The 22592-nt window shown below is 41.9% G+C and overlaps 3 protein-coding genes and 1 long non-coding RNA gene across 4 annotated transcripts in view; 2 read left to right on the forward strand and 2 right to left on the reverse strand.

The window, feature by feature from the left end:
• The window catches only part of LOC131879584 (zwei Ig domain protein zig-8-like), a 32781-nt gene extending 25685 nt beyond the window's left edge, over positions 1 to 7096 (reverse strand). The window contains exon 1 of the mRNA XM_059225942.1: positions 6620 to 7096. The gene's annotated coding sequence lies outside the window, so the exon portion shown is untranslated. The remainder of the gene's footprint in view (positions 1 to 6619) is intronic.
• A 2072-nt stretch (positions 7097 to 9168) lies between these two features.
• Positions 9169 to 15864, forward strand: LOC131879791 (uncharacterized). The gene is made up of 5 exons (XR_009373197.1): positions 9169 to 9265; positions 11024 to 11242; positions 11836 to 11998; positions 13471 to 13597; positions 15057 to 15864. It is a non-coding gene; the product is annotated as an uncharacterized LOC131879791 (long non-coding RNA).
• Positions 15865 to 19124: 3260 nt separating this feature from the next.
• LOC131879784 (uncharacterized) lies at positions 19125 to 20934 on the forward strand. Its single transcript, XM_059226200.1, has 4 exons — positions 19125 to 19398; positions 19473 to 20081; positions 20145 to 20450; positions 20529 to 20934. Exons 1-4 carry the CDS (start codon positions 19276 to 19278, stop codon positions 20766 to 20768), a joined length of 1278 nt encoding a protein of 425 aa, XP_059082183.1. The 5' UTR covers positions 19125 to 19275; the 3' UTR covers positions 20769 to 20934.
• LOC131879790 (UPF0184 protein AAEL002161-like) lies at positions 20769 to 21552 on the reverse strand. Its single transcript, XM_059226207.1, has 2 exons — positions 21306 to 21552; positions 20769 to 21195 (listed from the first exon to the last, which is right to left on the reverse strand). The coding sequence occupies exons 1-2, from the start codon at positions 21541 to 21543 to the stop codon at positions 21035 to 21037; spliced, it is 399 nt and encodes a 132-aa protein (XP_059082190.1). The 5' UTR covers positions 21544 to 21552; the 3' UTR covers positions 20769 to 21034.
• Between the last annotated feature and the right edge of the window lie 1040 nt (positions 21553 to 22592).

Here is a 22592-nt window from a genome sequence, read left to right on the forward strand (position 1 = left end):
TTTTATTGTTTTTTATCAATTTCCAATTTCAAGCATATTTGAACACAGTTTTGGCAGCTTTTCTATTCCTCATTAGTGGTTATGATGGTATCAGTTAAACCATGGGCTAATTATTGTACAAAAAGCAATTTTAGACGGCCGTTCAAATCTATTCAGCGAAGACATACGTAGGTGCCCTCTCAAACGAAATGATGTAAAAATAGATCTGACGCCTACTGAATGATTTGGTTTCAAAGCTCAAAATATGTGCATGAAAAACTAAAACATTGCCGAAACTGTTTGTTCATTTTTCTTTGACATTCAGAACTTACTGAAAATCCCACATTTTTTACAAAATCTTTTCAAACCAAAATACGTAATGCTCGCTAAAGATCGGTCAACTGATAGGACATAACATCCGTAACCTTACAAAGATTGCCATTGAAGTGACCAATATCGAGCTTATTTCTCGGGGACGGGGAAAACCCAGGCATACAGATATCAACTTGTCAAAAGCACGTGGATGACCCAAGACCTGACTGGCTCCCTCTCCGAAGTTGCAGAAAAGTTGCCTATTGAGCACACTTTCCACTTGGCCTCCGCCATGAGCACCAAGTTTCCCCCCATTTCCCCTCAGAAGAAAAAAAGGACATTCAACCAAACGGAGAGTTTGTCAAACATGAGCCAAGCTATTAATTGAATCTGGTCCACGTTCTCACCATTCCTACTTGGCTATTTGTTGCATTCTTTTTTACAAACAATGTGTACAAATTCTGGAACTACCATCCAATTCATTCATTGTGTTTTATTCACGTTGGGAAAGAAGTAAAAGAAATTAAGACAAAAAGCTGCCTTCTTTTCCTTTGCCCTCTTTTTAAGATGAATTATTGGAAAGCCCCTGGGTTTGTTCACATCTTCCTCAGAGTTGCTGGTTGGCCTTTGACAGGGCGGAAGAGTAACAACGTGACGGCGCATTTGTAGAATTCTTGAGTGTTTGTGAAAAGGATCGATGAGGATTGTCATTTTGTGTTCCTTAGAATCCTCGGAAAAGGGACCGGGGTCCATCTGTTTCGTTAATCGCCAGAGCATCAAAATACAGTACCTACAGTGCATTTTGTGAAAGCAAATAACCGAGTTAAGAGCAGAGTTGGTGTTATTTGCGTTAACATAAAAAGCAATTTGGGGTTTGGAACGAAATAGAATGAGGAATTCCATCGAACACGGGCACTTAATCTTTTATCGACCCGAAGGAAAAAAGGGGATTAATTTTCAGGGTCCGTCCATTAGGTGGAGACATTTTCCGACTCTCGATGGTTGTTTCATGATCCAATGTATGAGAATAATGGGGACCATAAAACTTTGCTAAATACGCGGATAGCCCCAAAACGAGACAAAGATCTGACTTTGGTGACCTAACCTGCCCTAGTGAATGCATCTAATTTATGGGACGGTAAGAAGTTTTGAACTTAAAACGAAAGAAGAGGCATTCCTTAGAAAATTAACCGCAGCCCCCATAAAAGATCGTCTATTCTTGGTCTGCAAAGAGTTTTCTAACTCGCTTAATTTGGTTTTTTTAGACTACACCAATATTCCCACAGTTTTTGTTCCCCTACAACTCGAATTCAGTGAATTTGTGAGTAATCATGGAGCACTAATTTCCTCTCTAGTACATACATATTAGCAATTTTTTGTTGGTTGAATGCCTAATTTTAGATATTCTGTCATGTGAAAAAGTCGAAATAATTAGTACACGCATACGTTCCGCTTTTGGCAACTTTTAACTGTTTTCAAAATGCCTAAAGATAGATTGTTTTAGGAGCCACATGTTTCACTTCTTAGTTCTTGGATAGTTTCTCACTTTGAATACCATCCCATGACTATCAAACTCCAAATTTAAGATATGGATATCTTTCGAAATGATGCTTGCATCCTCTTATAAGAGCATTTTTCTCCTTCTTAAAACAGCATTGGGAAAAATGTCCGCCCAACGCGAACAAATTATTCATTGTTAATATGCCCTTTGAAATATGGTTTTGTTTATTTATTCATGATTAGGAGGAAAACTAGGGCGAAAAGTAAAAGTAAGCAATGATGGAAAAGAATGTCACTCGACACGATCATTACAAAAGGCCTCAGTTAGTCTGCTTATAAGTATACTTGCAGTCGACTGGCGATGACGTTAACATATATCAGCAAATGTGTTGCTCTCTAGGTCATTTCCTGGTTGCTTGATCTCACAAATTATTTTATACTTCACAAGCATCCAGCCCTTCCACCTCACACCTTACCAGCCATGGGTCCCATTATATTGGCTAGGTTGGTAGAATAACCAGCTAAGTAAATTTTCAAATGTCATTAACATACGGAATGTGTAAGGCTGGGTTGTTACATCATGGCGGGTTCCGTGTTCCGATAGAAAATGGCCATTTCAATTTATTTTTGTTGAGATTGAAAGCCATGAGAGAATATTAAAGTCGGTTCTCAAAATTCGAGGCCATTCGAGAATTTAGCATGGAGTATTGAAGTTTCTGAGAATTCGCTAGGCCAATTTCTAGGAGGATTCGGAATATCGTTCCTAAAAAAACTTGGAATGACAGCAGGTGGGAAACTCAAACAGTTCGATTTGTCCAAGATTTTTTTTTTGGCCCTTATGAGTTGAGCTGTTATTTGGATTCGTTATAAGCTTGTGTGGTTTCACGCTGGAAACCAAAAATGATTTGCAAATGGAACATGGGGCCTCATTTGAGGTTCAATGTCAAGGAAGGCTTTGCGTCCAGGTGATAGGAATGGATGCTCAATCCTAAGGTCTTTAAACAGACACGTCCTACTCGCTATGAGAGTAACAAATGAAAGCTCATTTGAAGCGAGCCCTCCAAAGACCACAAAGTCACGGCCTCCAATTCATCAGTCTGTCGAAATGACTCTTTAAACTACTAAAACGTCTCCAAAACCACCCGACATGGTGGAAATAGAAGACACAACAACAACAACGGCAAAAGGGGCAAGGACCACGACAGGTCTCGACAAACCAATCAAGAAGGACCCTTTTGTGGTCTTTGTGTGCCATACATGCATCCAAAAATGCCTCACCGTTTATGATGGTGTCGGTTTTGCAAAAAGAACCCCTCATAAAGCCAAAAATCAAACTTTTTTGTTACTATTGAGATTACGAAAATTGTTCCCCGTTGTTGTAAAGTACCGCCAAAGGCAATTGGAATAGCGGCTAAATTTCGAGTTCTTTTAAAGGTTCGAATGAATGAGTCCCAGTCCGAACGCCTTGAAATTTTACATGTTTAGCTTCCTTACCCTTTGTAAATAATGTTCAGGGAGGCTCTACTTCTTGATATTTGAAGTATATAAATGTTAGTCATTTACGAGAGACGTAAATAGATAGCGACAGTCAAGCCTATGTCATGTGTAAACAATGTCGCAATTAAATGAGACTTGGCGAGTAATAACATGGTTACTTAAAATCGCGCTCAAAACTCCCATGTTTTTTCGGCAAATTGACGACAAGTTTAAGTTCAACCAAGGTTAGCTAACCTAACTGATCAAACTATTTCATTTGCGTTGATCTTCGTCAAGTGTTATGCCTTTTTACGTCTTATTTTAATACATTCAGACAAGACAGTTTTTACATTGAATAACATTTTTTGTATCAGATACAAAATCCGTGAACTTTAAAGCTACAAAAAAACAATAGGTATGATACTAGTACACACGTACTACAAATCCGTTGTTAAGTCGGCTGAATAGGTAACACCCCATCTCATGTTACCAAATGAGAAAAATAGCTAATTGAATCCGTATTTGTTTAGCTTTTTTCACCAACATTCCTTCCTTCCTTTGCACTCTCCACTCAAAGTTCCCTCTCGAAACCATACTGTCAAAGTAAGGATCGATGGGCATTTTGATCTTTGGCGTGAGCTCCCTGGTTCGACATGATGATAGTGACAGTGGATGTTAGCAAGGATGTTGACGACGACGATGATGATCATGATGATGATAATGATCGTAGAAGGGCGGCAACGAAGCCGAAGATAGACTTGGACGTGAACAAGAAGAAAACTTTGGTGAAAGAAAAAAAGTGTCGCTTGATCACCCGCCCACCACAACCAATAATAATAATCGTGAATTAGACGGTGCACTTCCTATGCATTTTTGGTGCAAATCATGTTCCCTATTTCCTCTATGGTGCAACTTTCCAACTATTTATTAGAAGCACCCCAAACCAGAAGCAAAGAACGGGAACGCATTGTTTCAGAGACATCTAGAAAAAAAACAGACGAGACCCGGGGGATGTTTTGCTTCTTGGGTAAGATGTAATCGAATAATTATGCATTATTGTCACCAGATATTGACCGTCATTTGGAGTGCCGTGAAATGAGCTAAATTCTTTAAAGTGGACACTCACTCACGAACAACAAACAATCAAGATTAACGGCTGCGAGAAGCTCGATGGCTGTGAAATGGGACAAAGAGACCCATGACACGTGAATTGGAACCCACTACAGGATTAGAAGCTCGGAGCAGGCAGGTCCCGGGGTACAAAAAGCGGACGAAAATCAATCCGTCATCATGTCAAGGAATAAGTAGGAGCACGCAAACTCAAATGAGGAAATGCCCCTTTGACTACAAGCATTAGTAATTCTAATGCGAGTTCGAGAGGTAGTGTAATTTGAGATCCACCTTTTTGCCTTTTCCATGGGGCACTTTCTTTTCTGAAACTACCCAGTCTTTCGAGGGTAAGAGGTCTTCAAACTTGCCATGCCGATCATCATTTCCACCCTTAATTAGTGAAGAGATCCGACCCTTCCCCCGTCTGGTGCTATTGGGGGTGTCGATCACAGTATGGCATTTTTCTTTATCCAATTTCAAATCATTTTGGGTCTTTGAACTCTAGTCAAGGTCTTGATTTGGACTCGTCTTTTATTCTCGTATCACATTAAATGGCCTTCGTTAGTCTGCCAGCTCATGGAAAGGCTGAAGCATGCCTTATGTCTACTAGGTTATGAAACTCTCAAAGGTAAGAGGCACGTGGTCGTCATGATGGTCTTATTTCACCCTCTTTTTCACTCCGTCAAACTTAATACACTGTCCTCTCCCTCTTTCCCTCCCTTTATACTCCAGCCTCTATTCTAGTCTATCTACTAGTACTGAAGGTAGAGTGGTAGCCCTGGCCTCTTCGTGGTGGCTTATTTGAGTGTACGGGAACAGGGCAATGGGAACTAGATAGTTTGGAACATGCAACCACGGCGCTTCTTCTGGTCTTAAGCAACTTTTTTTCTTCCTTCCGCAATTGAGCAGGAGTTTGATTTGTCCCTTGTAGTCGATGAAATAAAATCCCATTTTGAACTTTTCTCCCCTTGTGCTCATTAGACTTACCCTAGCTCACATGGCTGGGTTTGCTTGGTTCATGTACTGTATGGACTTTGCAATGAAAAAGCCACAACTATCGACAGTTGCAATCGAGCAATTTTCTTTAGTGGTTATTGACACCAAAATCGGCAGGTTCTCACTTCCAGGTTCTACCAAATCATTAGGGATCTGCCAATTTCGACCTTGATTTTGATTCGAGACGAGCCTCGCTTGGAAGGCCAAAGGCCATACTGTTCTTGTATGTGAGATCCATCATTGGATTTTAGTGCCTGATCCCATTGGATCAACGCCAATTGGAAAGACGAACTATTTTCGACATTGGTCATTCGGATAGCTATTGGTAGCCACTTCAGCGGATGCAAGTGGCGGTCTTAAATCTCAGATGTAGCACACCCGCCCTCGCCCAAACTCACACTCATTTCCACACAGACAAACAGAAAGACCGACATCAAGCTAGAAATAGTGGGAGAACAAGTGGGAGAAAACCGAAAGAATTAAAGGAAAAGAAAAGAGCACAGATGAAGGAGGAAATGACGTGAGAAAGGCCGTTGAAAGTGGCGAGCCACGAAAGAAAGAGAGCGAGACAGCGAAAAATCACGAAGAAAATCAGATTAATGTAAGAAGCCTTGCTGAGCAGGATTTGCTTCAGCCTTGATTGCTTCCCGTTACTCTCGTTGTCTTGGCTATGGAATGTGTTGTCTGCTGGAAGATGACATAACCACGATGGGTTTATAGCCAAATCCTGGGGTGGGAAAACGTTCTCAAGCCTGGTTGGCTCTCGAACCAATGACTCCACTTTCAAGGGGAGATGAGCGCCTCGTTTAGGTACGTGACCGAATTAAATGGAACGAGACCAGAAAACGAGATGGGTTCAACAAGCCAACAAAAACTCAGCCCGATGGTTGTTGGCTCGACTCATTGAATTTGGACGCTCTACCCAAGGGTTTTCAACCGCAATCCTCATTGACAACTTTATCTATGTTTGACACTCAAATTATTGCCAAAGTCGCTAATGTAATTAGTTGAACCTGCTTGCTTTTGTTCGATGAACAGGAAGTAGGTTATGGCCTTGGTTTTTTTTTCATTAGCGTTTCCAAAACACATTATGAAGCGCGATCGCTTTTTGCACTCATTGAATAATTTGACCATTACTTCTTCGTCCCACAAGAAAACGTTTGATCAACGGGGTTTTTTACCTAGCACCTAAGCCTCACCGAGAATCAGTTTTCCCTCCGTTGAGGAAGAAATAATGCAAACTTACCTCCAAAAGTGTATGGCTTTTAACTTCACTCAAATGAAGTCAAACTTTCCAACTCCATAAAATCAACCATCAAGCCTATTTCGAACGCTTTTACCTTTAAAATTCAAAATTGAAAAGAGCTCAAAAGAGAACATGACAGATCACTCGATGGCACGAAAGTCACGTCAAAACTCACGGGAGGAAAGGAGGAGAGAGACCCCCCAACTTCTCAACTTTGTCCAAATTTCACCAACCACACTGACTGACACTGTGGATCTTGACAAGTCCAAAGCGGACAGATGTACCGAGGGTCCTAAGTTCCCTGTCAAAGGTATTTAGAAACACTTCAATCCTAAACCGTAATGCAACGTATTGGTTGTATGGGCCAGAACGGATTGACACATCCCCACCTTCAGAAACGACATGCCTTGACTAAGGGCTCTTCCGTCTGTTCTCCGTTTCTCTCTCTCCTTCTTTCGAGAGTTATTCCCGTATGTTGTGGGACCTCCCCATTTACTCGCTGGAGGCTATATACACGTCGCGTTGTTGGCTGACTGACTGACTGCCTAGCTCCCTTATTCTTCGTCGTCCTCCCTCAAACCGGTCCTCGAGGCCCACTAAGCGGCCTCGGAACAACCTCAAGACGAAATGCAAGAGGAGCCGAGGCGAACTAGCTCGAGCACCACAACGAACTAAACGACGAGAAGGCCAATTTTGCGGGCTTTGAGATAACTCGTTGGCGGATAGGAGAAATGAAAATCGTTGTCATATCCACGACCGCACTACGTAAGATGGTAGCAATGGACTCGAGAGGTTAATTAGGCTTATTCTTGAAAGTCGAAGAAATTTGCCAGGCTTTTATCCGCTTGTATTCAAATGGAGAGGATAAGAGGATGGTGAAAATCTTCTCATTATGTATCTCCTTATCAGATGTGTGAGCTCTTGGTCTCTGGATTAGAGGAATTTGGATTAACCGCTAACTATCGTTATTTCTTGAACGATCGACAATTGATCTTTGCACTCATAAGTGTTTTTAGACCTGATTCACAAACGAGTTTTAGTTGAAAGCAATAAGCAACGTCTTTCGCGAATACGATGGTGAGAAACCTCAAAGAAAAATCCGTTTTTCTAATCCTAATTAACACCGCCTCATTTTTCTTTTTTCCAACCAATCTTTATGTGGCAAGGACTCCAGTATCAATTTACAGCTCACTTGAAGGGTATAATAACACGCAAACCTGTCTCAGATCACGGAGTACTGTAAACACATAAAGCAAGCTAACTCTGTTGGCCTTTTTCGCTAAAATGTTCCAAAACTGGAATGATCGAGACCAGGGTTTTAAGGAGGTTTTACTATTGCTTCCAATCTCCCATAATTTCACTTTTAATTATCAATGGCTGACCTCCAGATGAAGAAGAGTATAAGCAGTATTAAAATTGAAAGCAAGCAAAGCTAATGCCATCATTAACAATGCCCAAAGATACATCGTGACTACGAGATTCATTCCCACAATAGACATATTTCAATAATCATTTATGAAAGAAATGACATATCGCGTAAAGGCCCACGCTACTCGTCGGCGATTTCTTAAGATAGCCTGCAAAGCGAGTCCAAAAACACCTGCGTGTGGTTTTCCATTCCCTCCCAAAATATGGTTCAAAGTTATAACTTTGTTCACCGGTATGCTCGGCAGCAAATCATTTTTACTATTTCAATCGGAACTCTTAAGTGCGATCGCATCCCTCTGCTCCAGGTTTCCCAATCCCCTCGATACGAAAGATGCACTTTGACGGGCTAAATTGCTGCTATTTCATTGGTGAACGTGTTGCAAATCACTGCTCGTTCCACTAAGCCTCATCCACTTTTATGAGGTTCGGGCATCAACATGTCCCATTTATGGGTGTGTTCGTTGATCCTCAGTGGATTTTTAGGAAAAGACTATAACTTTCTCGATCACTTTGAGTCTGTCTGAATCACAATAGCTGAGCAACAAATATGCGCAGTATGTAAGTCAATGATACCTAGACGTAGATAGATGTACTATCTATTTCAGAGGCCAGTTTATGGTGTGAACACTATACGTAGAAGGGGTACACTTGTTGATACGATGGTCGAAGGGAATTGCTTCAGTTTTAACCCTTGTTTCAGACGATGAAAACGAGCGATCCTTCTTGCGCATTAGACGAAATGATGTTGAAAGAGTATATGTATGGAATACCAAAAAGGCTTGGCTAACACATTCGTTTTTGAACCAGGATCAAAATGATCCGGAGATTTCCAAATCCCCGGAAAAGGGGTTTCAAGAGCGCTTTGATATGCGCACCACACTTTTGCAATATCGTATGAAAAGGCCAGCCAAGCAAAAAAAAAAGATTGAACACGAAGATTGTTCAAGGCAACATTTAGACGCGAGTTCTCTTGTGAAGTAGTTGTTGAACATCTGACACCTTTTTGGGATGCTTCCTTTGGCAATAAATCCAATTTTGTATCCTCACTTGGCAGAATTTCAAAGTTAACCTTTAGTGTTTGTGAGTCGACTTTAGCACTCATGATTGTCAGAGGAAAGAGTAAGTGGGCAAATATCCTAGGAAAGAGGAAAAAGAAAGTGGCAGAATAACAACGGATTTTCATCTACAAAGTTGCCAACAGCCACCCAAAGGTAGGAGGTAGGAAGGAGGAAGAAGGAAGTAGGAAGCATGAAATGGACGACCAGTTGGCGAGGTCGGCGTGTTTGGGTTGTGTGACTGCACTTCAATTTAACTACCATTTGAAAGCAGTTTATTCATACTTGGAGGGTCCAGAGCAGGAGGCTCTTCATTCATAGAGATTATGGTAATATATTCAGGATGTTTCTTCCAGTCTCCAACACATAATCGGTTTTCTACTCGGTACATGAGAACCCTGCATATGCTGGGAAGATGGAACACATTTCTCGTGGCTACTGGCACTGAACATATACATTGTATACACATACTCCATACTCAAGACAGACCAAGGCACAGGGACGTATTTGAACGAAATAACATGGCACAACTTGGTTCCACTAAGGGTCCCAACTGGTCCAACCAGCTAACCACTCAAATAGTAGTATGTACGTACTGCTGTACACAACACTCTGGGATGAACATGATTTATGTGGACTCGTTGGCTCGAGTCTGCCAAAAGCATGAAATCGTTCTTCGATTTGGGACAAATCAAGTCAAATTCCTTAGGGAGGTTACTCCAACAAATCTGGCACACACAAAAAGTGCCGTATGGCACCACATTTATTTTGTTCAGCCATTGAAAGGGAAGGGCATGTAAATCAAGACTAAGGCCAATTCAAATTTGGTAACAACATCTTGTTCTGTCCTCGGTAAACAAGGCAGGTGGGGTACGGACCTGTATGGTAATCCGCCATGATCTAATTTGTATGAGTATAATGACATCTTCCATTGTCATTAGATCAACATAAGTGAGAGTTGAATATTTACCCTTAGAGCAAGTGGGAGCCGTGTATCGTTATGGTGGGATGGTCCTGTTTGATCTTAGAGTCCTATGTGTGGTATGTGCTGTACTTGTGTCTAACTTGGTCTTCATCCAACCACCATGAACCCCAAGGTCAATCGAATCTGATCTCGCTGATGACGGAATAGAAATCACATTAGGTCTGTGTCTCCATCCCATCGAATGGGAAATGTACCCATCTCCAGTGATACATGCTAAAGCTACTCTATATGTAAATAAACAAGTTCATTGATACCAACAAATCTTCGGCATATAATAAGTCAAATGATGACGTCTGAACGAAACAAATATGAACTAAAAGTCAATTAATCGTCGCCACCGCTCACTGCTCCGCCATCCAGCTAAGCTCTGGATTCGCTGAACCTCAAATCCAGGTCAAAAACATCTCCGTTGCATTCTCTCTTGCATTCTCTCCATACCTCTGCTGTGTATTCATCCTCATCATAATGTTTTGACTTTGCTCATTCTCTCCGTCCATTTGCAAAAACGAGGCGTCGATTTGGGTTAATAACCACGTGGTTTGGGGTAGAGAAAAAAGAAAGAGATGAAAAGAGGCCAAGGGACTAAAGTCCTTGAGCCTCCCTCGTCACCCTGGCTTTTTCACTCGCTTGGTGTGAGCGTTTCCGGTGCCAGCTTGTCATTGTTTATGGACCCCGTTTGCCTGTGAAATCTTTCGGAAATATTGCCCGGAGCGAATGAGAAAACGCATCTTGTCAAAGAAGTGAGAAGACGCCAAAAGGACTTCTTTATTGGTTTACAATGACTGAATGAATCTTTCAAGTCCTTTGTTGCCGTCTACTTATCTTACCAATGACAATCCTCGTGCCATTTTAATCTCAAGTTCCATTTTTCAGCCAGGCTAACTGTAATCCCAACTTTTTGACGCAACTTGTCGTTCTTTCTGCTCTCGTTTTTAGAAAACTCAATTCAGAAAAGTTCCAACGGAGATGTCCTGCTTAGCTCAGGCAATTCGAATGCACGTCTGAAGCATCCCGAGACCCGTTTATCCACGGGAGAATGAAAGAAATCCCCTCCACACCACGTGGATGTAAGGACATTAGGTGCCAAACTTGGACCCTTTGGCGTGGGCGTTGTTGTCCCTGATTGTTGCGGGTGCGACAAAGGACTCATCGGAAGTAAGTAGAGTGTCGAGTTCAATTCCTTTAACTTGACGATGTTTCGCAGAATTGAAAGTAACAACTGCATTTTAAATCAGGGCCCCATCTTCTTCCCCCACTTAGGAGACTTTGTTCACTCAAGAAACTGCAATTTGATGTACTTTATGTGTAGGGGGGCTCAGCGTGCCCATCGCCCAACAACTGTTCCGAAGGATTGCCGTGGTTGGAATTCAAAACACATGGTCTCATAAAGTGGGATAATATCCACTCCGCCTCCGCTACCCCAACTATGGCATACTAAGACTCGAGCATGTTTCGGATAAAGTGAAATGCCTGGCCTTTTGGCAAAAGCGAAATTTGTACGCTGTAAGCCATAGAAAGTGGCTCAAAACCATCATTCCTTGATCAAAGTTTGACCTTGCCCCTGTGCAACGACGGAAAAAGGGCGTTATGGTAATACTTGGATTTGAATAATGCGACCACGTCTTAAGACAAAAAAAATGCTCGATATGTGCCTTAAGGAGCGAAGACAGTATGCAGCATTACAATTGAGGTTGCCCATAACGATGATGAGTCTCGGCTTACTTCCTTCCTCCCCCCCTCCCTTTCAGGATCTAGAGGCTTCGAAAATGGGCGTACATCATATACTCTTGCTACTGCATTCCATATTCACAATCCCCATTCAGTTGGCCTGGTTATGAAGAAGCTTGTCCCACCCTCGACCAGAGACCTTCCACTGTCCCATGGGAAGAGGATTCCACCACTTGGGAGGGAGTAAGTGATCATGAGGGATGACGAAAAGGGAGGGGAAAGTTCTTCAAAAAAATGAACAAGCTTCAAAAAGTACGTGCATTGTTCTCGTCATGCATGCACCACAATCATTCTTAAGGGCTTCATAATGAGGCGAAGGTTTGGAAATTCCTCAAATATCCACGTTGTTAGGAATAGGAATGCGGCAACACAAGAGAAGCTAAGTTTTGAATATTCCAATAAAACAATGATCTGTTGAACAAGTTGGCAATCTATTTCCAGCAAAGCTTGAAAAGGACAATGTAAAAGGCATTTTTACTACGATTTTCCTGTTCCAATATTTTTGGTGTATTAATAGTCTTAAATCCACCCTATTTGTGATTCAGCCAAAACGCCCTGGTTTCTAAGTTTGTTCCTATGACGAAGTCATTAAAGATGCAGGACCATCTGGTCCAGTATTTCAAGTGCTTTTGAGTTAGAATTCATTCTGCTTGAGAACTTGCCTTAGTGGTTCTTGAGCTCCTCGAAAAACTAGCCATGGAGCCATTTCAACATCCACCCACAAGTTTTCCAATCAAAGAGCACAAACAAAAGAGAGAGAGTGTATCGCTCTGTTTCTTTCAGTTCTTCAATCATGGTGATGTCCTCGTGTTCTTCAAGGACTTGTTACCTTTTACCTGACTACCAACCCCAAGAAACACTCATCTTCACAACTTTTAACTTTTTTTTTTACCGGCTTGATGAACTTAGTTGGTTCGTAACTAGCCCATTTACCCAATGATCATGGGTTCTTGAGACAAAAAGCAACTTTGCACTCGTAGCATATTTTCCCCCTTCTACCGGACGATATCATTTGATCTATTGCTTGACCAGATACTGACAAGAATCCACTGCCAAAAAAATCAACCATTCGATTGCCCAGAGATTGGATTTGGGATTTATTGAAGGAATGCATTTCATAAACGATTCATTAAAGATTTCGGCCACATCATTTTTTCTTTCGAACGAATTTTTTCGGTTCTCGTAGAACCTTTTTCATACTGAGAGTGGTCAAAGAGGTAATTTCGAAAGATAACCGGGTCTTTCGACGAAAAGAAAAAAAAAATCGCTGACAAAGGGAAATCACGTCGAAGGAAAATGCTGGGAAGGACTGATATCAAGGATGGAAGAGTAGCTTGAGCATAAGAAGTTGCCTTTCTAGCCATATTAAAACATCTGAAATTCTATCCAGAAACTACTGCAGGTTCCTCGAAACCTCAAATTTATCCACCCCACTCCTGATGCTTCTCTTGGGGCATCATGTTGGTTTTGCCATTTCTTTACAAAAGATGATTTTTGGCCAAATGCATTATCATAAGCCAGAACCTTGAAACGTATCAGGTCTAGACTTTAGCTCGGTGATGATAAGGGTGGACTTGGATTCTGCTCAGCTTGTGCCTCAAGTGTTGCATTCTGAAATGGCAATCCTCATTCCTTGGATAAATCCCTCTTTCCAGGCTTTACCGAAGAAATATACAGTTCCCAAAACGGTCTCTGTCTAAAAGCAAAAGCAAAAACGAATTGAAGGGGATCCTTGAACATTGGCCAAGAAGTGCCTATAGGCAACCAAGTCTTCAGTTATGGGTACGTACGAGTACACTCATTGACAAGTGAATGGATGGAAATGCGTCTGACCTTCATTTTCTTCACACATCATCGGCCGCCCAAACCAATCGCTATTCTCGTCACATATTTTCTTTAGACCCATGACCATCCATCGACCATCCATTTCAGGATGATTGAACATGCAGAATTGCATTGTCGCTTGTTCTTTTTAACGAACATGTACGTTATGTTACATGGTCCAGAGCCTAGCACTGTAACTATCTCGAGAAATGCTGAATGGCAATTCTCGACGGGTAGACTTTCATTAGCAGTGCTCAATCTCCGTTCGACGCGGATTCCCAACTTTTGACCACTAAACAGGAATGACACAAGACAGAAAGGCGAATCAAAACACACTAGGTAGCAGGCAAGAGTGTTCCCAAATGGCCTAAATGGTCCATAAATGGTACGTGGTAAAGCAGAAAATGGCAAATGGCTTTTATCCCATTGGGACAAGAATAGTAAAAATGCAGTCTAAAATTCCGAAGCATCTTGCGCTCACCTAAGGCTTGTGAGTGAAGCATTGAATCCATCTTGTGATGAGCTTAATTTTAAATGTCAATGTTAAAGCCTCGGTCGGGATTGTTCCGAAGCGAATCAATTAACGATTTCGTCTCACAATTGGATTTTATCAGTCGAGCCCTGTCCTCTGTCCCAGCTATTCAAGCAAGTTCAACTGAGTGTTTGAGGAACAGGTTTATTCACATGAATAAGAGAAAAAAAAGAAGTGACCCCAACCAAACTTATTACATAGTGACTTCTCTGCACGGGACAAGAGCAGGAGCAACATATCCTGTGCGAGTATCCCACAGTAACATAAATAGAACTTGGAGGATTATATTCTTCGTGATTTTCGTGGCACCTTTCTCCCCAGGCTCTATATGCCTTTTCATATGTCAAGTCAAGCTTTAATCGCATCAGGTTACCCCCAAGAATGTTCAATATGACTCAACTCTGTCTTTCGCCAGTGTTGCATGGTCGGATGCTAGTGTATGACTTTGCGTTTATTGCATAGAAGTTTAGCAATATGTAAAGGATTAGATTGATTTATAGCGATGTTTGAAAGTCATCATTATGGTTACAAAAGTAAGGGGAGTGGTAAGCGTAGAGGTGTTCATCACTTACAAGACAGTTTTGATGATGGGAAATGTCTAAGGATGACTAGAATAGGAATATAATAGGTTTTAGAGGCCCTGACGTAAGACAACGATTTGCAATTAGGTCCTTCCGTTTTGCCGAGAGAGATGTCCTCGGTTCGATTCTCCTCCTTGACCTTTTTCTCAGGAAACGTTTTGAAGGCCATCAGCACAAAAGAAAAAGAACCAATATGATACTGGTGTTAAAAGTCAAACATAAATTGTCGACATTCTCATTACTAGCAAAAAAAGTTATTGCCACCATTACTTTTAAAAGTGTCGGTTTGTAATATTTTTTCCAGATCAAGGTTTAGCCTACGTATATGGGTGCGCATTTCAGCAATATATTAGTCAGTCGTCGATGACAGGTCTACTGGATAGATGGCTTTGAATTTCTTTATAGGTATATGACAAGGGAGCACTCATTGAAAAACCTGCCACTTTTATTTGTCATATCGGTGTCTTTAAAGTGTTAAAGACGTAATAACATTGACATGTCGTTAGATCGACTATTTGGTATGTACTAAGGTTACTTCAAGCGCATGTAATAACGAACATCGAAAAGCCTATCAGAAGAACTGTATGCATGAATATACTCATTGTGATAACCAGCAACAATAAAAAAAAATGTCGATGTTTATTATCAGCTTCCTCCTTTTTCAATGATTCAATAGGCTCATCCACCCAATTTCTTCCACAACAATAAAAAAGAGTGTTTGTTAACTTGGTCCGAACTTGTCATGTTCACACATGTATGTAAAAGTGATGTAGGAAAAATAAAGATTTTAATATTAATGATTATAAAGCTTCCGCGCTGATGATTGGCGAAGCGAATTAGTTCATGATTTCGTGAACCCGTAACAATTCCACGTGTTTCAAGCATTCCCAATCCAATCGATTTAGTGCGTTTGTTATTGGTAATCATAGAATCAGAATCATGTATGCATTTATTCCATTGACCGAAAAAATGCATACTGAAAGGTTCCAGGCACTAACCCAAGGTTGGAGTAGAACACAAAAGGCCTAATGAATCTGAGGGAAGAGGGGTGATCTTCGAATTGATCAGTAACAATTAGAAAGCCTTTCCAGGACGGTCCGCTTCGTTTTATCAGGAAGGACATCGCTTCAGCCCTTTACCTGATATGCAACTACAGCTGGTGTGGTGAGTGCATAGCAGATGCAGATTACCGTAAGTTGCTATTTATGTTCATGCGTTCTTTTATGTGGCAAAGCCGTTGATAAGAACAACAATGTACCCAACGCTAATGACTGACGGAAGGGAGGAGTAGGAAAAGGAAGAAAGTGAGGAATTCATGACTAACAGGGTTTCTTTCCATAGGAAAAGTACTTCTAAAAATTGACTTCCTGTCTTAAACAAATGACGTTTAGAGGAGGAAAAATGAGGCAGAAGAGGCTCGAAGGGAGACATACCGGATATTAATCAATTGCACCGTCTAAACAGAGAATTCGAACAAAGTAATTTAAGAGCTTCAAAATGATTGGGATTACTTGCTAGCTCTTTTTGGAGAGGAGAAAGAGAAACTCAACGGAAGTTATTCTGAGTGACATCGTGAGATAAGTAAAATTTTACAATTTAGTATGTAAAACATTTGAGCCCGTCAACTTGGAGTTTGGATATGAAGTAAGAAAACTCTTCGGTTGATGTATTTTTATATTTAATTCGAAACAGTTGAAAGATGGCCTAGTGGAGTTACCCAAAGAAAAACAGACTCTTTGTTATTTGTACCTTGCTTGCAGGTCCTAAACGTTGGACGAATCTCCACCCCATCGAGGTTAGGTGCAAAAGCGATAATCCATTTATCAAAATGGCAGAACACATCAAAAGACGAGCTCTGACAAATATCTCGAAAGGGTAGGTCTCGACGCGAACCATATCCAACCCATCTAATCCAACCGAACCATCCACTAACCCGACCGTCTGGCTATGTACATTCCCAAATCACCATCCTAAAAAATTGACATATTGCACATTCATACCATTTGATCAATCTTCTACGTTTACAAGTTGACAATGGAAGCCTGAAATCAGGGAAATCTCAATTCAATAACAGATGTTTTCGTGGCTTTTTCCGCTGACCTTCTTGACCGCTTTACCCCCCTGCCTTAACTATTAAAAGTTGAGAATTTCAGTCAACGTAGAATTTAGCTGGTTTAAAAAGGGGTCAAGTGGTTAAGTGGTGAAGGGGCTAAGTTACAAAAACATTAATTTATGTCTACCTTTTGTTTTGAACTTTGATTTGCTCCACAATCTCCACTTAAGTGCATTCGCATGTTTTTTGGGAGACTAGCGTTCGTTCACACCATCCTTTGTTCAGGGAGATTTTGTCTAATTTTAGTCCGATAGTTCTAATCTAATTGAGCATCCATATCTCCATTACCATTATGTCAGTATTCCCTTGGATCTACGGGTCCACTCCTTTCACTTAAGTGAGGCCATCTGTTTGAAACGTCTATGTACATAAGTGGAAACATAGATATGTTGCAGCTTTCGACCCTTCGCAACATTCGTACCAAGTACCTACCCTCGTTCCACCCTGGTTTCCTCATCCTCGGAGCTGCTTGTCATGAGCTGCCCTTTCTTGGCTCCCTTTCAGGAAATCTAAAATTATACGACCATAAAAGAAAAGGTTCGCATAGCTTTTCTTCAGACTTCAACGGCAATGAATAAAGGGCTTGAGTAATGAAGGCTCAGCCCAATGACCACCCTCATAAATAGCTCAATGAAGTGGGTTCCAATTTACAATTTATCAATGTCGACATTTCAATCTTTGGAGCTCGAATTGTAGAGCCCCTTGTAAATGGCTTATTGTAATTAAAAACATGCTATAAACCCCTAGAAGAACAAAATAGTTTTACAACACTTGTGTCTTGCATCAAGCCCCAATAAAGCCTTCCTTATATCTTGTACGATTTGAGTGCTCCGACAAAGTCAGAAAATGTTTAGAGCTCGCTCAAAATCCCAAGGGATCGACCGTGAGTCAATGAATCAAAAGTGCAATGATCGTGAATCCCGATCTTGCTGACACGATCTTCGCACACAAAAGTACTTTCACGTCATACAAGATGGAGACTTGAAAGTCCGTGACTGCATCAAACAAGACAAAAATCGTATCTTTCTGAGAAAACATGGTCTGATCTGCTTTCAGATGAGTTTACCCAAGTTGTTTTGATTTGAAATAATGACTGGGTTCTCCCTTTGTTTTTACGATTTCCTAATCGCGCTCATGAACGTCTTTGAGTGCTTCATTCGTCGGAGCATTTTGAATAAATTGAAGTGCAAAAACAACCAGCTTGTTAGTTTCGGATGTAACCAAAAAGTGCAGGGTCATTTTACATAAAAATAGGCTGCTTATGAACGATCTCTCACTAGATCTCAAACAATGATAACATCATGTCATCAAAAACCAAGAGCCGTCCTTCGCTTTACTCCTTTTTGTCTAGTTCTGCATTTGGGCTACACTTGTATCGAGTGGGTTTTCACTATCGTATTAGACCACTTTTTTATATAAGGGTTTGACCAATGCCAGAGGAAGATGATTATCCAAATAATCACGTCGATCGTGGGAAATCCTATCCAATTCCTCGCTGCTTCACCCCCAAATTGAGAGTCATATGCCAAAGCGATTGTAATATTTTCCTCGTCGTTAGGAAATTGGTTTGCGCCAATTTAGCAGGGAGAGAACGGATAGATTTATTTGGCCAACTATTGTGGGATTTGGGTGATACATTTTTCATCGGACCGAACTTGGTGCACACCATGATTGGCCGAGTGGTTGGATGCGCAATACATGTTGAGCTCGATGAATCCATGTCATGGAGGGTTCCTAGTTTGTGTACACCAGTTTGCAGATATGCCCTGCGAATTGGCTCGGCTCGAGTTTCGGGTGAATTATTGTTTCCATTTGGCCACTACGAATAACGAGCCAGTGAATGAACCTCACCACCACAGTGAGCATGAGCATGAGCATCCCATATCCCCTTTACACAAATATTGCATGAAGCCGTGATCGATGGAAGGTTCGTCATGTCAAAAAATCTGTGTCAAATCGAGGGGATGAGTATATATACAGATTACCAGAAACGAGGAGAGGACGCTTTACCACGCAGGCAGTACCGATGACTACTCAAGTGATGATGGATCACCAGATGCCAGCGAACGGTCCATTGGAACAGGAGATTTCGTTGAAATTGTCAGGCATGGAGGTTGAGTGAATTTGAGCATGGGGGAACAAGAAAACATAAATCTTAAGATTCTTCAGAAGGCCTTCAATCACGCATGTCATCCTACTCGTAGATGCCGGTTGAGTTCGAAATGTCCCAATCATTTTCATCAACTTGAGAAGAATCTAGTCACCGAATTAAGTCGCGGATTGAGACACTTATAGAGTAGAATAAAAATGACTGACTCATGCATACTTCGAAAGATAAGGCAATCAATGGTCGAAAAGATTAGTTGTATGCCCCAGATAATTCAATCTTGGACTGATACAAAATCAAAACATGTCGATGGTCATGTGGTTTTGGATAGGAACCAGCCTTACTTGTGGGCTAGTCTTGGGAGAAGTGAGGGTTGAGCTGAATCCACAAATTCCGTTTCCGGAGGGCCAGAAAGTCGAACTCAAGGTAACTTGGTGGTCATCTTGGATGGATCAAAAGTAAAGACATTTTTTCTAAGCTTTTCTCGAATTCATGATTAGGCAACATGGACTGGAACCCGGGACTCGTGTCTGTGGTCCTTGGAAGACAAGCTATTATGCGTCATTTCCCAAGACCAAGGTCCATCAACATGTGGTCCAGATTACCAAGTGAAAGCAGAATTTCCCTCGTCGTCTACTTGCTCCTTGAAATTTGAACCATTCAAACCAAAATTTGATGGCCACTATTCTGTGAGTGTTTCAGGAGGTCTTAGTAATCCTGAGTCTTCGGAAGCTGTACCGCTTTGCGCTGAAAAGAGTTCGACAGTGCAACTAGAAGTGGGGTCTCAAGCCCCAGACATTTGGGAAGTTACCCAAAACAAGCCCGTTTCCATTGATTGCTACGCCCGTGGAGGTCGACCGGAGACACCCAACTTCCAATGGTTTTTGGACCTAAATGGTGATTTCTTACATCAGTCCGAATATGAAGTATCCTTATCCCAGGTGGAATTCGTTCCGGGTGAAGACGAAAACTACGGATTTCGTGATGCCTTTCAAACCTTGACCATGACATTCCCTGAGGCTACCGATTACAACTTGGAATGTGTAGCTTCGAATGACCATGCAAGTCGAGACGAGCTGACCGTCTTGGTCGGAGAGAATTCCCAGATAGTAAGATTTATTCGATTTACCCATACAACTCTTGGCGATAACGAATGTAAAACGTTTTTCTAGGCTTTAACCGGTGGAGCCATCGCTGGCATTGTGATCGCCGTGCTAATCGTTGCCGTAATCATTGCGTTTCTGGTCTTCATTTTCGTGACCAAGAAACTATGCTTCGGCGGTGACACTATTAGGCCTAATCAACCGCAACGGAGACCAACGCCAAGACGATTAAATGCGACCAACCAAGTCACGCAGCCAAATAGCCACCCGACCGGAACCAAGGCTAAGGTCAAGGCTATGAAGCCTGGTGGTACAACGCCCTCCTCAGGTTACGTGGTGGGTCAGGACTTTCAAAGATCAGTACCGACACCCGCGGTAAGGCTAAGGTTTGAGGCGTTGAAAATGGAAATTTAATCGGATTTCCATGTTTGTCCACGATTCTGTGATAATTAGGAAAGTGAGGCGTGGGACGGGAAGTTCCTATCCTTGCATATTGCCAATTCGTCGTCATGCAACGACAATTTCCATTCGGCCTCCTCGTTTTTCCGTGATCCATCATCGTCAGGCCAAACCAACTCAGCTTTCCAGCCCATGGAGCAATTGCGGGCCGTCCCAGCTCAAGCCGTACCCAACATTCAACCGCCTCGACCGCAGAAGCAACTCATCGACGATGGACGCGGGTATCTCGTGTGATAATGAAAAATCATGACCAAGATGACGACCGAATGAGTCATCAAGAGCCATGGAAATAGTATTCGAAAAGCTAGTTGATATCATAAGAATGCGGCCTTGAATTATTGGCCAATACCGTAAGTGCTTGTAACAATCAATACATTATGAATGATGAATTTAACTGGAACCCGTCTGACAAACGAATGTTTCTTCCGAGGTCAATCGATCCCCGGGCCACACGCCCTCAACGCGGTCATAAGAGACTCTTGGGGGTGAGTGAGGCTCATTCAAGTGGCTGAGGACGACCCATTGGGCGGGTCTTGCCTCCGAGAGTGTCCGTTCGAGCCCAAAAGATCTTTCATCTGATGATGGAGATCGTCGTTGCGCTCCTCAATCGTATCCAAAGCCCGATCTAAGGCGTCCAATTGGCGATCCAGAGCTTGAAAGGCTGAAAGAGTCGATGAAGGCGTGCGTGGTCAAACTATTCGGCTACAAGGCATGGCGAGACTAGGGCGGAGACTCATTGCTGGCCTCTCTCTCAAACTCTTTGAGCTTTACCAGCTTGATCAAAATCCTCCAAGACTTCTTCACCGTCGGCCTCGTCGTCCTCGGCGTGATCATCATCGGCTTGGTCCATATCAGGGGTCAGGGCCATTCCGGGTTCCAGGGGAGGCTGTTGAGGGGGTCCTTCGTCGGGATTGGGCTCGGGCACGGCCTTTTTCAAAGGCAACTCCTCTTGCTCCAATTCTTGTTGAGGCGACATCACGAGAAAAAACAGAACCAAGTTGGCTTTCATGGTGACCACATGGGCTTGACCCGAAAAAGTAAAAGAGCCGCTCAAGAAACTATTTTGGAGGAAAAAGAGCTGGATCTGCAACCTAGAAGTAGGGTTTGTTCATATTTTAGATGAGTCTCAAGCTACTACGTCCGTAAAGTCCACGATCAGAAAGAAAAGGCATCTTTCTTTATGCAACAAAAAATAGAAATGAATGGCCAAAGCCCAACTTTGGATACGTACTCTTCCAGTAAATCTGACAACAATATCAAAACCTTCCAAAAACTGATGTGGACAACCAGTCCCAAATCTTGTAAATTAGGAGCTTGGTAATTCGACTGTTTTAGAAACTAGATTTAGGATCAATAACAATTGTCATATAACTCTTTTATGGTTATTTAAAATCGAGCTACTTAATATTGCCTGTAAGGAAGAGGACCCTCAGCAAAGGGCAGTTGGCGGAGTCTAGTAATTATGATTTCCATCTGAGGCAAGAAGAGAAGGAATGATTAGCCAAAATAAACTTGTATTTTCCTGTTCCCTAGAAGTTTGTAACATGGTACTACTATTAGTGACCGATGTATGTAAGCAATTTGCTAAATAATTGAAAAGTAATCCGTTGAATCAACACACACACTCAAAATCTTCCGGAAAATCCTCTTACGTCGCATTCCGTGCCAATCCTCATAATATTATATAAGGTGTCCCAATGTTTATCAAAGTTAACTTAAAACGGATCGGCAGAAGAGGCTTCGGTAAAAAGTTCATATATCTCCATGTTCAAACCACCACAAAACCTCATGGTTGATAAATTTCATGCTATTGCCAAACCTTCAGCCTGTCCAGCCTTCGAAAGGCAGGGTCTGCCCAGTCTGCTCTCAATTTCCTACCCCAAACAAGAGCGAACCGAGGAAATGCCGAAATTGCGGCCGGTGTTAAGGGTGCCACTCTGACTGGACCTTCTGAAACGATTTGTATTCTTTTGAGTCGAGCCACCTAAACCTATTCTTCCACATTCAATACCCCTCACCTAGTGTTACCTATACCATCTTCATCGAATACGATGCCAA

The sequence above is a fragment of the Tigriopus californicus genome, chromosome 4 (assembly GCF_007210705.1).
Source record: "Tigriopus californicus strain San Diego chromosome 4, Tcal_SD_v2.1, whole genome shotgun sequence".
Lineage (NCBI taxonomy): Eukaryota > Metazoa > Arthropoda > Copepoda > Harpacticoida > Harpacticidae > Tigriopus > Tigriopus californicus.

What these genes read in the sequence shown, in the direction of transcription:
- LOC131879784 (XM_059226200.1), top strand. Translation starts at nt 19,276, where the DNA reads ATGTCGATGGTCATGTGGTTTTGGATAGGAACCAGCCTTACTTGTGGG. An exon ending in GCCAGAAAGTCGAACTCAAG is followed by an intron (nt 19,399 to 19,472) that starts GTAACTTGGTGG and finishes ATTCATGATTAG; the next exon opens with GCAACATGGACTGGAACCCG. An exon ending in GATCAGTACCGACACCCGCG is followed by an intron (nt 20,451 to 20,528) that starts GTAAGGCTAAGG and finishes TGTGATAATTAG; the next exon opens with GAAAGTGAGGCGTGGGACGG.
- LOC131879790 (XM_059226207.1), bottom strand. Translation starts at nt 21,543, where the DNA reads ATGAAAGCCAACTTGGTTCTGTTTTTTCTCGTGATGTCGCCTCAACAA. An exon ending in GGAGGATTTTGATCAAGCTG is followed by an intron (nt 21,196 to 21,305) that starts GTAAAGCTCAAA and finishes CGACTCTTTCAG; the next exon opens with CCTTTCAAGCTCTGGATCGC.